General features: G+C 31.9%; 1 protein-coding gene across 2 annotated transcripts; it reads left to right on the top strand.

The window, feature by feature from the left end:
• The first annotated feature begins 22 nt into the window (after positions 1 to 22).
• On the top strand, positions 23 to 15,980 carry LOC128167712 (piggyBac transposable element-derived protein 4-like). 2 transcript variants are annotated; one of them, XM_052833586.1, is made up of 7 exons: positions 25 to 2,255; positions 2,604 to 2,718; positions 3,508 to 3,606; positions 3,830 to 3,893; positions 4,105 to 4,259; positions 13,628 to 13,814; positions 13,981 to 15,980. In XM_052833586.1, exons 1-7 carry the CDS (start codon positions 1,772 to 1,774, stop codon positions 14,551 to 14,553), a joined length of 1,677 nt encoding a protein of 558 aa, XP_052689546.1. In that variant the 5' UTR covers positions 25 to 1,771; the 3' UTR covers positions 14,554 to 15,980. The 2 variants fall into 2 exon arrangements, with proteins under 2 accessions (XP_052689547.1, XP_052689546.1); XM_052833587.1 differs by lacking the exons at positions 13,628 to 13,814; positions 13,981 to 15,980 and adding an exon at positions 12,528 to 13,604 and having other exon boundaries at positions 23 to 2,255.
• The last annotated feature ends 951 nt before the right edge of the window (positions 15,981 to 16,931 follow it).

Consider the following 16,931-nt stretch of genomic DNA (forward strand, 5'->3'; position numbering starts at 1 on the left):
GTTTCTCCATCCTCATTGTCTCTACCTTCATATTTCCTTTTATCAGTTATTTTCATCCCTAATTGAAGACTTCGTTATAGTAACAATTTCGATTGAAAGGATCTTTCTTTCCAAACAGAAGACCATTTAAATACATGTATCCTGCTTTTTCCTTTTATAATCACCATGAACAGGTATTCTCTTGGGACGAAATACCCTCTTGATTTGTCTATAGTTTACATTCTTAATTGCAGGCAACAGCGTTTTTACTGTGTCATGGAATAATATGAACAATAACCATAACTTTGCCATCATACTAAAACTCACTAATTCTTTGTTGCGTTAAGGAACCATGCCAACAATTTAACTCTAGAAAAGTGCATACAATATCAAACATAAGAAACTAAAAATATTGCAATCAAACTAAAACAATACCAGTAATGGCACAAGTTCTAAACAATTATGCAAATGCTTACTGGTTCTCTATTATAAAAAGGAAGCATACTAATATTTCTTGTTAATTAAAAATAATAGGCTCAGTGTTCAACAATAATAGACCAAAAAGTACAATACTCTATATTCTAGAGAATTTTTAAAATATCAGTCAGGTTCCAAATAACCCCTAATATGTCAAATTTTTAAACATTTCTCTTGTAAAATTCTTATGAAAGTAAAATTTTATAGAAATGGACAACAAAATAATCATAAATGAAGTTTGTATGAATTTTATTTGAATCCATATAGATAAGAAACTAAAGAGTTGAAAAAATTCTTTTTAAGGCAAACTGCTAGATAAAATCTCACCAGAATCTAAAATATAAAAAAAAATATTCCTTGATTAATGAGATGAATAAAAGAAATTGAATGAAATCGAAAAATTAAAAGTAATACTGAATTATTGCAAAAATCTTGGTATGAAATATCCTGTTTAAGAATCGTCTTTCTTTATTCTACATGGTCTAAAATATCTTGGGACCAGTTTTTTTAAGTTATAAAAATCACGAAGAAAAATATAAAAAAGGAACAAATCTATGCTAAATATGTAGATAAAAGGTTAGTAGTGCTTATAATAATGTTTGAATCTGAAAAATTATATTTTTGATGAATGCATTATATATATTTAACCCATTAACCCTTTAACCCCCATTGACGCATTTGGACGCACTTTGATAATACATGTATTAAAAGTTTAATTACTCGCTTATTTTATATCGTATGATAAAGAACTAGATATCAAAAGAAAATACAAATCCTCAGGAAAACAGGAGTAATTAAAGAAAAATGATTAATAACTTAAATAATAAATCATAGTTAAAATTTAAAATGATTTTTAGCTCTACATTTTGAATGCGCATTGTCGGACAAGGGCGGCTTTTACATCTCGAAAGCACCGATTAAAATAAAAAAAATCCCCGTAATTATTAAGTAAACAAGTAATTAATCACTTTTTATAACATCCTTGATATTTTTTACACATGTTTCATGTGATGTTTTTAGAAGAACAAAATTATAAACAGGGTTCAATAGTATTACGTTGTTGTACATATATTTTTTAGTTTTCATTCACACGGTATAACGTTAGGCTAGTATCGATTGCATTACGTATTTATATTTGTATATACAACTAGAATGGACCAAGCTAGTAACTGCTTCTTATAATCATATATATTTTGTCAACATTTTATAAAATACGAAGTCTTTTGCCGAGATCACAACAAGTTGAATTTATCTCCCTTTTCCGTTACTACGCTACAATGTAAACATTGAACAAGCGCGGGATTTCCGAGTAGAAATGGAGAACTGTTCATCGGATGACGATAGCGATACCTTGTCTGAGGGTTCAGATCTCCAGCTATTTAGTGAACATGAATTTTCATCGGACACAGACAGTGACGATGATACACAGCAGACAGAGTCATCAATGGAGCCTGACAGCCAACAATCAGAAGCAACTGATGATGACTTCTGGTCTTACGATCTCCACCCAGTGGACATAGCACCATTTACTGAACAAGTAGGGCCAGATCATACTTTACTGCCTGACAATGACTTGTTGAAGTATTTTTATCTTATGATAAACGAAGATTTCTTTGAAACCGCGGCTCAGGAGACGAACAGATATGCAGAACAGGAAATGACTCGCAAAGGTTCCCGCGATTCGATTTGGTACCCCACAACTAGCCCAGAAATGAAAGCTTTCTTTGGACTGAATATCATTATGGGAATAAATCAGTTACCTCGCATCGATATGTACTGGTCGGAAAACCCATTTGTTGGTAAGTAAAATATATGATTTGCATTGCATATATTGCAAGAAATTCACTAAGCTTATAAAGCCGCTTGTACGATATAAAATACACAAAGTTATATTGAAAAAAAAAATAGAATAACAAAAACCACAAAAACAACCTGCCACACAGAAAGAGAAAATTTAAATAATATACCCCCCATGCGCGGATCCAGAAAATTTTTCCAGGGGGGGTCCGAGGCATATTTTCGTGATAATTTTACTATGTAAATTTAATAAATTTTCATTTTCCAGGGGGGGTCGGGACCCCCCCGACCCCCCCTCTAGATCCGCGCATGCCCCCTAAGAATTAATAATTTGGTTTTCATTCTCCTAGGAAATGAAGGCTTCAAGAAATGCATGACAAGAACAAGGTTTGAAAAATTGCTGCAGTATCTGCACATAAATGACAACCAGGCTCAAGCACCTGCTGGATCACCGAATTATGACAGGTATCATACATGGTTTTGCTTTGGTTTATACAAAACTAATTTCTTTTTGTGAGGGAACTTGATTTATTTTTGTTTGCTATTATTAATTTTTTGTAAAGATTGTAAAGACACATTTGTAAAAAAAAAAAAAAAAAAAAATATTAGCAAACAGAAAAGCTTGTGCTAAAATATTCACATTGAACAAATACTGGAAACAATTTTTATATCATTCAGTTCTTTTGGTAATAAAACTTGGTCCCCCAGTATGAGTGATTCCAACCAACACGTGCATTTCACAGGGAGAAAAGTAAAAATAAAACCCGATGAAATATAAACTGGATCATTTTATCTTCAAGTTTTTTGAAAGTAATATATATTGTATTTGGTTTTGATTTTCATAGCTTACTTCTATTCACATACTATTTCACTTAGAAAATAACATGAACAACCAAATGTTAATGACATGTCCTAAGTCACAATCAGTGGTTCAGTATTAGTAGAGTCTTGGCATGTCAAGTTTTGGACCATGGTTTAGAGTTTTGACTGAAACCGAAATTTCAAAACGAATACAAAACTACTACATGTAACTCAGTGAACAAGTATATTAAATGTATACACGGATGCAGAAATTCTGTTTGCCAGGGAAGGGGTGGGTGGGTTCCAAGATCTATTTTTAGTTATGGTACTTTACTATGTGAATTATATAACTTAGAATTTTCCAAAGGGGGTGTGGGCTTGCAGTTGAAATCCTCCACCCCCCCCCCCCCCTCCCCAAATACATTTTAAGATACATGTTTTATTACATTTCAGACTTCATAAAATCAGACCACTTATCGACATGACAAGAGGAAATTTCCAGAAGTTTTACAAACCAGGGAAGTGTCAGAGTATAGATGAAGGAATGATAAGGTACATGTCATGGCATTTCATCCTTGCTCTTTTTCTATCCGCTTTCTAAACGCAACTTGTTAGCATTATGCTAGTGAGAGCTGCTTGGGTCCTGGCCTTGATTTCCAGTCAAGCCATATATTTTCATTATATTTATATGTTCATTCTTACTTTCCTACTACATTACTTTATCCAGAATGTATAAATTTGCCTATATTATGATTCAATTCTCATATTCTTACAGGTACAAGGGACACCATTATGCACAGCAGTACACGCCAGGAAAACCAATAAAGCGCGGTCTAAAGGTATTTCAATATTTATAACTTCTGTAATCTTCATATCTTTTTTTCAAAACCTTGGAATCCCTAAGTGATCATTATTTTTTTAAAGATATTTTATAAGTTTTATTTAAAAAAACCCAGAAAGTTTACTGACACTTTTTATGTAAAATTGAAAAAATATTGAAACGATAAATATCATAAATGTTATAACATGGAAACTTTTTTTTTCATGTAGATATGGATGAGATGTGAAACAAGTGGCTACACCAATGATTACAGAGTGTATCTTGGTAAACATGATTCAATGTGTGGCCCATCACTAGGGGAACGAATCGTCAAACATTTATGCAAGCCACTGAAGTGGAAAGGTCATCATGTGTTCTTCGATAGGTAAAGTAATTATTGTCAGAATGTCTGTCTGTTTATATGCAAGTTAAAATGACTTGTTATGAACAAAGGTTATAAAAATTTCAGAGTTTCTCAGTTGTGTGTTTTATCTAATTTTTATTTTTGGGGATGGGGGGGGGGGCAACTTTTTCTAGAGATGCATGAAATGTTTGAATGCTACTTCATTTATTTGCAGGAAATGTGACACATTTATGTTCTTGTGAAATAGAAAACTTTTGTATACTTCTACTATATCTCTACTACTATGTCTCTGCTATATTGACAAATATGTAAACCAATGGCAAAAGTTTTGAATTACAATCTGGACCGTGTTCATACTACATGTACTCCATTTTTAGAGGATTATTTATATATGTTTACATTCTATCCTGTCATAGTTGCTCGAGACTGAAATGGGAATGGGTAAAATATTGTCTCTGATTATTAAATTAAGTTTGATGTCTCATTTTGAAATGAGTCATATTTTTAATGACTTTATAAAAAATCAGAATCAGTCCATCAGTCATATGACTTTTTCTTAATCTTATTTTATTAAAATTTTGAAATTAAGGTTGTATGGGACACTTCCATGTTGTGACGTATTGTTTATCGAAATAAACAACAAAACCAAGTGTAACTAGTGGGTATTGTTTTTTTATACAAAAAAAACACATGTCTCCCCTTCTCCCCAAGGATTGTAATATGGGGCAAATTTAATAGGTGAAAAAGAATAAAGTCAGCTATATGTTAGATATCATCCATATATGATACAGTTTAGAAAATGAATTAACTTGAGACACAAGATTGGTCAAGGTCAAAAATTATGGAGGCGTACACTCCTTCTCAATACCATCTGCCTATGTTCCAAGTTTGAAGCCTCAATGTCAAAAGGTATCTAAGTTACCACCCAGACAAAATTTAATTATTTTTTCTTAATTTGTCTTTGAGTAAAACAAGGTCAAGGTCAATAGTACACCTCAGTGTATTATAATTGTTCTTTGTGTAAAGTTTGAAGTCCTTCTGTCAACGAATATTTAGGAGGTGAACAATAAAATTTTAAGGTCAAGGTCAAAAATTTTGGTAAGGTTCAATTGGACTATATACCATCTATGTATGATACAAGTTAAAAGATTGTATGATTAAGGAGTCTTGTGTAATGGTCCGGACTATATTTTTTATAAAACGCTTGACCTTGAAGAAGATAATAGGTCAAGGTCAAAAAATTTGATGGCGTGCACTTTTTCTCAATACCATCTACCTATGTTCCAAGTTTGAAGTCTAAATGTCAAAAGGTATCTAAGTTACCACCCAGACAAAATTTAATTATTTTTTCTCAAGTTGACCTTGAGTAAAACAAGGTCAAGGTCAAATATTTATCAGTAGTACACCTCAGTGTATTATAATTGTTCTTTGTGTAAAGTTTGAAGTCCTTCTGTCAAAGAATATTTAGGAGGTGAAGTTTTTTCTGATTTGACCTTGAAATAAAATTTTAAGGTCAAAGTCAAAAAATTTGGTAAGGTTCAACTGGACTATATACCATCTATGTATGATACAAGTTAAAAGTTTGTATGTTTAAGGTGTTATAGTCCAAACTCTATTTTTTATAAAACGCTTGACCTTGAAAAAGAAAATAGGTCAAGGTCAAAAATTTTGGTGGCGCGCACTCCTTCTTAATACCATCTACCTATGTTCCAATTTGAAGTCTTAATGTCAAAGGGTATTGAAGTTACGGCTTGGACAAATTTGGATGAAGAAGAATAAGAAGAACTAGAGCAAAGCTCGTTGCAAAGCAACGAGTGGGTTTTCCGCTAATGTCGAAAGCAACGCTAGAAGTACGTCTAAGAAGCAGAGTTCTTAATCTAGTAACAAAGAAACCTAAGTACAAAAAGATAAAAAAAAAAACCGAATGATTTTTGGTACAACTTAACATAATCTGAATGGTTTTAAGTACGACTTAACCAAAAACCCTTAACCATTTTAAGAACGACTTAACAAAAAAACAATGTGTTTAAGTACGACTTAACAAATTTGACTTCATTTTAGGTACAAGTTAACTTTACCTTTAACTAACATCTTTTTTCTTTACCCAGAATGCAAAATTAAAATTTACGTAAAAAATCAATTTTGTTTAAAACATAATTCTGAGCAACTTTTCCTCTTCACTGCTTTTCAAAGGCTTGTAACCTACATGTAGAAGTACATGTACCGGGTACCCGTTGGTCTGCTAAACCTCTCTAATGATACAATGATCGGCATCATAAAGATATTAAAGTCATGTTTTAACTCTGAAGTCTGAAGTATACAATTTTATTTACTCGAAGTTATGTCTACAGGGTATTCATGACTACATTTGGAGTTTTCTGCACAAGAATATATGATATGTTTCTAATTAGACCCTGCTTTGAATTTTGAGTTGAAAATTCACAATTTTTTTATTTTTTTAAATAGATAAATTCAGTTACCCTTTCCAGTCCCCCATGAACCTCGAGCGAGTCTAAACATCCATGAAACATGTAAAAATTACACGTTAATAAACAAACACCCACATCATAACAAAAACATCTAACAGTGTGCACGTACTTACATGTACATCTTTACTATATACTAAATTTTAACCAGTTAACAAGAAACTTTAAAAGGAGTAAAAGCCTCACCTTCTTCAGTAACATCCACATAAATCACACACTTTAATGTCCATCTTTTCTCCTTTATTACTCGTAGCTTATCAACGGCTGATCGTCGACAGAAGTGTGGCTGTCAGAATTTCCTCGTAAACGATTCACACGAGAAAAATATCCTCCTTAAACAAATATGTAGTATTGTTCCCTGTGCATGTTCATATGTTTCACAGTAAATTGAAAATGCATGTATACACCGAAAGAATACACAACTTCTCTTCTGCATTACGGCTCTCTCTTTTCTACAATGCCGTTCGTTACTGTTTACATTCGGCGCGCGCGGGGGGGTTACATACAGGGGCGCCCCGACAAATAGTTGCACATAGAACGTTTAAATAATGTGTGTTCATTGAATTCATAAATGATATAGATGAAAAAAATGAAATTGAATCACAACAATTTATCTAAGACGTAACACAACGTAATGCAGTAAATGCCTGGACCTTAAAGTGGCATTTGTTCGCTTGTGTGTCTTTGTAGACATATTAACTCGTTCATGTACGATTCTCACATATTTGTTTTATGAAATTTGAAAAAAATATAGCACAGAACTTGTTTAATTTGATACCAAATGACATATTTAATATATTAACAATAACTGAATTCATTTTTTTTCATTAAATGATAATGATTTTTGCTATCAGAAAAATACGTGTATGAGCTGCTGACCCCTAATTATAGGGGCCAGCCCTTTTTTCTTAATTTTAAATGAAAGCTCTCGTTATTCTAAACAACTTTTGCTCTATATGTATTAACAAAATATTTTTACTTTAAAGGTTATTATACAAAAAACAACAAAATTTCAGACCCCCCAAAACCTTATACTTTACCGGCAAATAGCTTAAAAACTAAAAAACATTTTGCCAAACTTTTCATGCTAGCAAAACTATAAAATGTTACCAACAATTCTGCTAAATTTCATGCCACTATCTTTTGTAGTTCCCGAGATCAACTCTGGACAAAAGACCCCCCAATTTTCAATTAAAGGGCAATAACTCATAACCGGAAGTGAATTTTAAAAATTTGAAAAAAACGTCTAGAGATATCAATATCATCTACATACCCTGAAAGTTTCATAGTAATCAGACAAAAAATGTTCGAGAAATCTCGTGCACAAAATTTGCGGGGAAAAAAAAAATAATAACTAGATTCGAGCTCGTTGCGAGCAACGAGTAGGTCTTCTGTCCGATTTTTGAATAGATTAGATTAAACTTATCATTTCAAAGATAAAATCGTAGATCTAAGCAAAAAAAAAAGAAAAAAAATTTGCGGCACTCGGGGCTCGAACCCGGGTCGCCCGGGCCATGTCCACGACTCTATCGACTGAGCTACTCGGATTCTCGCTTCATGACTTTGACGCTTAAATTCTCGAGAATGCCTTGATCGATTTTAAAACAAATTACATATTCTGAATCAGTAAGAGGGTCACTATAAGGTGTAAAAATTTCAAAGAAAAAGTTCAAAAAATAAAAAAGTCGAAAAATTCAATTTTTCAAATTTCTTTCCGGTGAAGACCGGAAGTGACGGCGGACATTCTCATGACCGAGGTGCACCAGTAAAACGATAGATCTATTATCTCTGAAAATTTCAGTCTTTTATCTTTACTCGTTTTGAGAAACACGACAGACAAAATTGACTTTGTAAAATCGTAAACGGACGATAACTTCTGACCGGAAGTGTTTTTTCAAAAATAAAAAAATAGGTATCAGATTTAGATAAAAGCACGTTAATATTGAAAATTTAAGCGAAATCAATCCAGCCATCTCCGAGAAATCCTCTGCACAAAATCGGTAGGAAAAAAAAGAATAAGAAGAAGAAAAGGGAAAAAGAAACAATAGAATAATAGAAGGGTCTTCCGCTGAAGACGGAAGACCCTAATAAGAAACAGTAGAATAACAGAAGGGTTTTCCGTTGAAAACAGAAAACCCTAACTTCATTCGATCTCGTTGCGAGCAACGAGTGGGTCTTCCGTTCAATAATTTATTTTCACATGATTTAATTTTTTTGTAAATTTTCAAAAAATTTAAAATTCATCCAATCATTTCGGGAAAGATGTCGTTAGACGCAGAATATTCTAAGCGCAACATAGATATTATGTTTAAAAATTATTCTGATGTCATTTAAACACGATTTAATTAAATTCAAATTTATTTAAAAATTTAAAATTCATCCAATCATTTCGAGAAAGATGTCATTAGACGCAGAATTCAAAGCGTAACTTAGATATTATGTTTAAAAATTAGTCTGATGTCATTTAAACACGATTTAATTAAATTTAAAATTTTCATAAAATTAAAAATCATCCAATCAATTTGACAAAGATTTCATTAGACGCAGAATTGTAAGCACAACTTAGATATCATGTTTAAAAATTATTCTGATGTAATTTAAACACGATTTAATTAAATAAAAAAAAAATTTTAATTTAAAATTCATCCAATCATTTCGAGAAAGATGTTATTAGACGCAGAATTTAAAGCGCAACTTAGATATTATGTTTTAAAATTAGTGTGAGGTCATTTTAACGCGATTTAAATGAGTTTAAAATTTTTGGAAATAAAAAAATTCACCCAATCAATTCAAGAAAAATGTCATTAGACGCAGAATTGTAAGCGTAACCTGAATATTATATTTTGAAATTAGTCTAAGGTCATTTTAACACGAATTACTTAAATTTAAAATTTGAAAAAAATTTAAAAATTATCCAATCAATTCAACAAAGATGTCATCAGACGCAGAATTGTAAGCACAACTTAGATATCATGTTTTGAAATAGGTCTGAGGTCATTTTAACGCGATTTAAATGAGTTTAAATTTTTTGAAAAATTTAAAATTCATTCGATCAATTCGAAAAAGATGTCATCAGACGCAGAATTGTAAGCGTAATTTAAATATTATGTTTCTAAATTAGTCTCAGCTCGTTTTAACATGATTTAATTAAATCTAAAATTTTCAAAAAATTAAAAATTCATTCAATTAATTCGAGAAAGATGTCATTTGACGCAGAATTCTAAGCGCAACTTAGATATTATGTTTAAAAATTAGTCTGAGGTAATTTAATCACGATTTAATTAAATTTAAAATTTTCATAAAATTTAAAAACCATCCAATTAATTCAACAAAGATGTCATTAGACGCAGAATTGTAAGCGCAACTTAGAAATTTTGGTTCAAAACTAGCATAAGGTCATTTTAACGCGATTTAAATAAAATTAAAATTTTTGAAAATTTTTAAATTCATCCAATCAATTCGAGAAGGATGTCAATGGACGCAGAATCCTAAGCACAACTTAGATATCATGTTTTAAAATCAGTCTGAGGTCATTTTAACGCGATTTAAATGAGTTTAAATTTTTAAAAAAAATTAAAATTCATTCGATCAATTCAAAAAAGATGTCATCAGACGCAGAATTGTAGGCGTAACTTAAATGTTTTGTTTTTATATTAGTCTCAGCTAATTTTAACATGATTTAATAAAATTTAAAATTTTCAAAAAATTGAAAATTTATTCAATAATTTCGAGAAAGATGTCATTAGACGCAGAATTCTAAGCGCAACTTAGATATTATGTTTAAAAATTAGTCTGAGGTAATTTAAACACAATTTAATTAAATTTAAAGGAAGTGAACACGAAAAAATTAATTGTTGCTTAATTAATTTTAAAAGCCTTTTGAAGCTTAAAAATGAGGTCTGTTACCTTTTTGTTTATTTCTATCAAGAGATTTTATCAATTTAACACTCTCAGTGAAAGGTTTATGGAGGTAATCCATTATTCCCCAGCATGCATCTGTTCTCTGACGTAGATAAGCCACATTGCTGCTGGTGACTGGGTCAATGTTGGAACTAGGCCAGTGTTTATGTACAGAGTTGATAAAAGTTACAAGAAAAAATATGCCTTGATGTGAAGAAAAATTTTGTGTACTGTCATGAGAAGACAAGGATATAGTACATTTCTATAAATGAACCTCAGATAAATATATATGATTTGTGCAAAAAATGAATAGATAAATTAATTTGTGAAATATGAGACCATGGCATTCCATGCTGTTTGTAGATTTCAATTTAAATTAATATAAAAATGTAATTTCATTTTCTTTGTGGCCATGGTCTCTTACCGTTACTTTTTATTTAGACCTAAATGCCCTGGAAATTTTTCTGATTTGTTTTTATCTTAGATCTTGATGATATATGTACACCGGTTCTGTTTTTGCTGTCAGAAGAATAACAGGACTGAGACACTTTTTAAAAGTCAGGATGCTGAGCAATGCACCTTGTGTGCTCATTTATGTAGCACACATAATGTTCAAACTCATAAACAAGAAATTCCCGAGTGTAAGAAAAACTAGGTCACCATAACACTGATCCACGGACATTCCATTCTAGTTACATGTCACATTAACTGCTGGTGGGAATGCATCATTCTGAGATCCAAAATCTTCCTCCATAAACACTGTTTAAAAATGACAACTCATTACATCCATTGCAAGTTTCAATTCACATTTTGATGATGGCATTTTATCTCTATTACTAAACGTGTGTAAAAATGCAATGTGTCTCACTGGCGTCAGCATCAGTGCTGCCCTCTCTTAGATGCTTAGAGATAACCCAGCAGGGAGGTAATGATTTTAACAATATGGCAGCGCTCATGGATTGCAAGAATTAGTTATTCTAAGTGGCATATCTTCTTACTGAGGAAAGTTCTGTCTAAACGGTTTTCAGATATCATTATACACATCAAACAGACAAATTTGAGCCCTTGATAATTTTTTCATGGTCACTTCCTTTAAAATTTTCAAAAAATTTAAAAATCATATAATCAATTCAACAAAGATGTCATTAGACGCAGAATTGTAAGCGCAACTTAGTAATAATGTTTTAAAATTAGTCTGAGGTCATTTTAACGCGATTTAAATGAGTTTAAAATTTTTAAAAAATTTAAAATTCATTCGATCAATTCGAAAAAGATGTCATCAGACGCAGAATTGTAAGCGCAACCTGGATATCATGTTTTAAAATTAGTCTGAGATCATTTTAACACGATTTAATTAAATTTTAAAAAAAATTAAATTTCATCTTATTTATTCGAGAAAGACTTCATTGGACACAAAATTGTAAGCGCAACTTAGATATTATGTTTTAAAATTAGTCTGAGGTCATTTTATTACGATTTAATTCAATTTAAAATTTTCAAAAAAATTAAATTTCATCCAATCATTTTGAAAACGATTTTATTAGACGCAGAATTAAAGTGCAACTTAGATAATATGTTTTAAAATTAGTCTGAGGTCATTATTACACATCCATTGAGTTTTAAAATTTAGCTTCCGTACTCGGAATTTCCGGACAATGATTTTCCTCGTAAGGCTAGATGTTCATGTCATCTATCATTTATGAAAATATCAGCTTCTTATCTTTGCTTGTTTTTGAGGAAATGCGTGGACAAGGAGAATTCGTAAAAAACGTGTCCTATATTTTGACCCCAGCTAGCTTTCGTACTCGGAATTTCCGGACAATGATTTTCCTCGTGAGGCTAGATGTTTATGTCATCTATCATTTATGAAAATGTCAGCTTCCTTTCTTTTCTCGTTTTTTAGGAAATGTGTGGACAAGGAGTATTCGTCAAAAATGTGTCCTATATTTTGACCCCAGCTAGCTTCCGTACTCGGAATTTCCGGACAATGATTTTCCTCGTGAGGCTAGATGTTCATGTTATCTATCATTCCTGAAAATTTCAGCTTCCTATCTTTGCTCGTTTTTGAGGAAATTTGTGGACAAGGAGTATTCGTCAAAAATGTGTCCTATATTTTGACCCCAGCTAGCTTCCGTACTCGGAATTTCCGGACAATGATTTTCCTTGTGAGGCTAGATGTTCATGTTATCTATCATTCCTGAAAATTTCAGCTTCCTATCTTTGCTCGTTTTTGAGGAAATGTGTGGACAAGGAGTATTCGTCAAAAATGTGTCCTATATTTTGACCCCAGCTAGCTTCCGTACTCGGAATTTCCGGACAATAATTTTCCTCGTGAGGCTAGATGTTCATGTTATCTATTATTCCTGAAAATTTCAGCTTCCTATCTTTGCTCGTTTTTGAGAAAATGTGTGGACAAGAACTTTTTAAAAAATGACAAAATGGCGGATAAGTCCGAACCGGAAGTGATTTTTACAAAATAAAAAAAAGCGTATCAAGTTTAGATGATAATAGATCGATGCTGAAAATTTGACAAAAATCGGACCACCCATCTCCGAGAAATCTTCTGCACAAAAATTGTAAAGAAAAAAAAAGAATAAAAAAAAAAGTGAAAAAGAAACATTACAATAATAGAAGAATAAGAAGAATAAGAAGAAGAAAAAGAAATTCGACAAAAACAATATGTCTCCCCTTTGAAAGGGGAGACATAATTATATAAGTACATAGCTAGTTTCTTTCCCAATATTGTCACCTAATAGCTTAGCGCTGTGAGTTAGGGGGATTGCTACGAATCTGAAAGTCATGAGGTCGAATCCTGCTGGGGATTTTACAATTTTTACTCTTCAGATAGAATATTTTTAAAAGCTATTTTTGGTTAAATATTGTAAAACTAGTATTTGAAAATTTTAAACCGTTGAATTATAATGTATTTTAATCCACATTAATATTGACAGATGTCCCATACCACCTTAAGTTCATTATATTGTTGGTTTTCTTTTCCTTCAGATATTTCACTTCTATTCCTCTTCTCCAAACTCTTGAATCCTACGGTGTTTATGGTTGTGGGACTATAATGGCAAACAGGAAAGGGTTTCCCTCACAGCTGAAGAACCCACACCTTCCTGAGAGAGGAGATGCTGAACAGATGCAACATAATAACCTTGTTGCCACCGTATGGAATGATGCTATACCTGTACGTAGTTTTTATGTGGTAAAATAGGTGTTGTATTTGTAAAAGTCTAGGTTCAGTGCTTATCTGTTTTACGTGAACAAAAAATTTATATTTGCGAGAGTAAACATGTTTTCAAATGATTCCAAAAGACAGGTTTATTAAATTTTTCATATAAATTTAATCTCAGGTTCACATTGCATCTACAACATCTGACCCTCTCGGAGATGGCCCAGCTCAAAGAAGGGTTCGGGGTGGTGGTGTTATCATCATTCAGCGCCCGCCTGCAGTTGAGCACTACCAACAACACTACTATGGTGTAGACAGAACACAACAGTACAGATCCAAGTGTCCAGTTGGCCGTCCATCCAAAAAGTTTTGGAAGTATCTGGTCAACTATATTTTTGAAATTTCTCTGATCAACACATTCCTTCTTTGGTTTGAAACCCCAGGAACAAGAAAACCAACAAAACATTTCTCTATGGTTGACTGTAACTCGTCTATCGCGGAGAAACTTATTGGTGATTTCTCTAGCAGAAAGCGGGCACCTTCATGTGGAAGGGGAGTTGCAGGTATAAGTGTTGCTAACATCAACCGGCACATCAGCACAAAGTTGACAAGACCGCGAGGAAGATGCAAACAGTGCAAGAAGAATGGCAGAAGAAGTGACACTTTTTTCGGTTGTAGCATTTGTAATGTACATCTGTGTAGAGGAGCTTGTTTTCAGGCCTATCACACTTATCATCACTTGCTTATGGAATAGGTTTATATATAATGAAATGTCTGTTTCTAATTGCATGTTTTGTTCAAATAATACGCGTTTACTTTATTTGGTGGCTACAAGCACTTATCTAATCCACTCAGATGGTTTGCATTTTTTAAAGATGTGATTTTGTCGTGTACCATGTATTTTTAAAACCTAAATCTAAAAAATAATCTAAATATGTTATTGAAAAGAAATAAACTATTCATCACTGTGTGTTGGTAACTGTTGCCATGACAACCATTTTTAATTTATGTACATGTATTTCATATTTCTATTGTTTACCAAAGCTGAATTCTTTATTCATTGATTTTCTTGAAAAATTGATAAAACTTCTTCGTTTCTTTCCATTTGAATTTTGTTGTATTCATAACGAAATAATTTTATTGAGATACCTTAATAAGCTTGTGGTCTTGTTGCTATGGTAACTATTGTTTGTGCATTTTCAAGAATGCATAATTAGAAAAAAATATATCGTCGGTAACATTATATACCACATTGTAGACTGTTATTGCCTTTTTTGGGTCACTAAAGACACACTTTGAAACTTTATTACAATTGTTTGTTGTTACTTTTATTTTGATCAGAAAATGCCAAATGTTGCGCAGAGAACATAAAAAAAAGTTGTTTCAAATTGTTTTGATTAGAATTACAGCTGTTCAATAATACTTTACAATGTATTTTTCTGTAGAATATTCTGTATATTACTTTATCATTCAATATGGTATCAAAATATTCCACTATTTAATGAAAAATCTATGAAAAAATATTATTTTTAAGCCCAAAACGTTGCCATGGCAACCGCATATTTGACTTTTTGTAATCAAATTTAAAATCTGCAAAAAAAATGTCTTTCATTCCATATATAATTATTTGATTAAAAATATAACCAGTATTAAGTTAAATTCAATTTGTTATTATATAACTTTATCTTGGTAAATTGTGAAAAGTTCTGGGGGTTAAAGGGTTAAAACAAAATGTTTGTAGTTGCATTGCCTTTCACTTTTTTATTTACAATGGCAATTATAAACAACAACTATACGCCTATTAATACATACATAAGATGTCCATAGTGATACAAATGTACGTGTGGTAATTAAAAACATGCTCCTTTTCAGAATTCTGTCGTTCTCTCATTTGGCTTGCAAATCCGGCTTCCACTACTATTGCTACCCAGCTATATCTATTTTAATTAAAATACATTAGCTTTCACTGCAAGTCTTTTAGTGCAAATGCTTTACATTGTGAAGTTTGGATCAGTTCAAGGGATCGTAATCGATGATACGGTACTTATGTGTTTTTTTCATCATACATATATACATGTAGTTTAAGTGAAAATATTGTATCTGCGTACCTTTATCGATAATCATTCAGATATTATGATCGTATGTTGCAGATGACTTTACAAGAATAAATCGCCGATAACAGGGATATATCTCACGTTTTCTGTACAAAACAGCTGATAATTAATGTTAGTTAAAAGCTTTAACCTCGAAGAAAATTTACATATTTTTAAAGTTTTTTTTGTGATTTCCTTCCTATATCATCTCCCTTGTAAGAAGAGTTCTATTAAACGGCGCACAGCTATTTTGTACCACGACATAAAGTTATCAACCCGAAAGACAATGGCGTTTGAAACGGATGTCAGACATGTTGTGAAGATGTAGCCTTCCACCTGAAAAAACACAAATTTTCATGAGTCATAAATCTTCACACATACACATGTACATGTATCTCTTGACAAAAGAGAATGAGCAAATCAAAAGAAAATTACATTCATTAACTCTTTTTCTATTACTGGTGTGTGATGATGGGGTAGGGGATTTAATGGAAAAAAGCTGCAGCATGCCTTCATTTCCACTAGAAATATTTATAATCCACACATCCTATGGATGTGTAATGCTCAAGACCCCTTCCTCCTTATTATAACTCATTTAAACAAAAAGAAGCTTGTTATATTATAACTCATTTAAACATAATAAGTCTCTACACTTATCAAATTAATACACAAATTTAATACAAAATGTTACAGGGTCAATATGGGGTCAATTCAATAATTGTAAGTCTGACAAATGAAAAAATAACTTTTGCAAATAAATGACAGAAACTTTCACCTGAAATAGGAAAGTTAACGATAACAATTAAGCTTATTTGAATAAAGATGACAATACGGTATGCTGACAAAGGGATATCACTTTTCAGAAAGTGAAAGTAAATCTTAACTGTTTTGTATACCAGTGTTTCATGATATTGCGCTTCTACGTGTACATATGTTATACTTACCTTTATTGGTCAATATCATAATGATAATCCAGTTAGAGCAATATGTGAATTCCTTTAGCTGATCACCACAAAGGAAACTTTTATTCATGTTAATT

This window comes from Crassostrea angulata, chromosome 10, assembly GCF_025612915.1.
Source record: "Crassostrea angulata isolate pt1a10 chromosome 10, ASM2561291v2, whole genome shotgun sequence".
Classification (NCBI taxonomy): Eukaryota; Metazoa; Mollusca; class Bivalvia; order Ostreida; family Ostreidae; genus Magallana; species Magallana angulata.

Coding starts and splice junctions, on each gene's coding strand:
- LOC128167712 (XM_052833586.1), top strand. CDS start 1,772: ATGGAGAACTGTTCATCGGATGACGATAGCGATACCTTGTCTGAGGGT. Junction 2,256..2,603: donor GTCGGAAAACCCATTTGTTG/GTAAGTAAAATA, acceptor TCATTCTCCTAG/GAAATGAAGGCTTCAAGAAA. Junction 3,607..3,829: donor ATAGATGAAGGAATGATAAG/GTACATGTCATG, acceptor ATATTCTTACAG/GTACAAGGGACACCATTATG.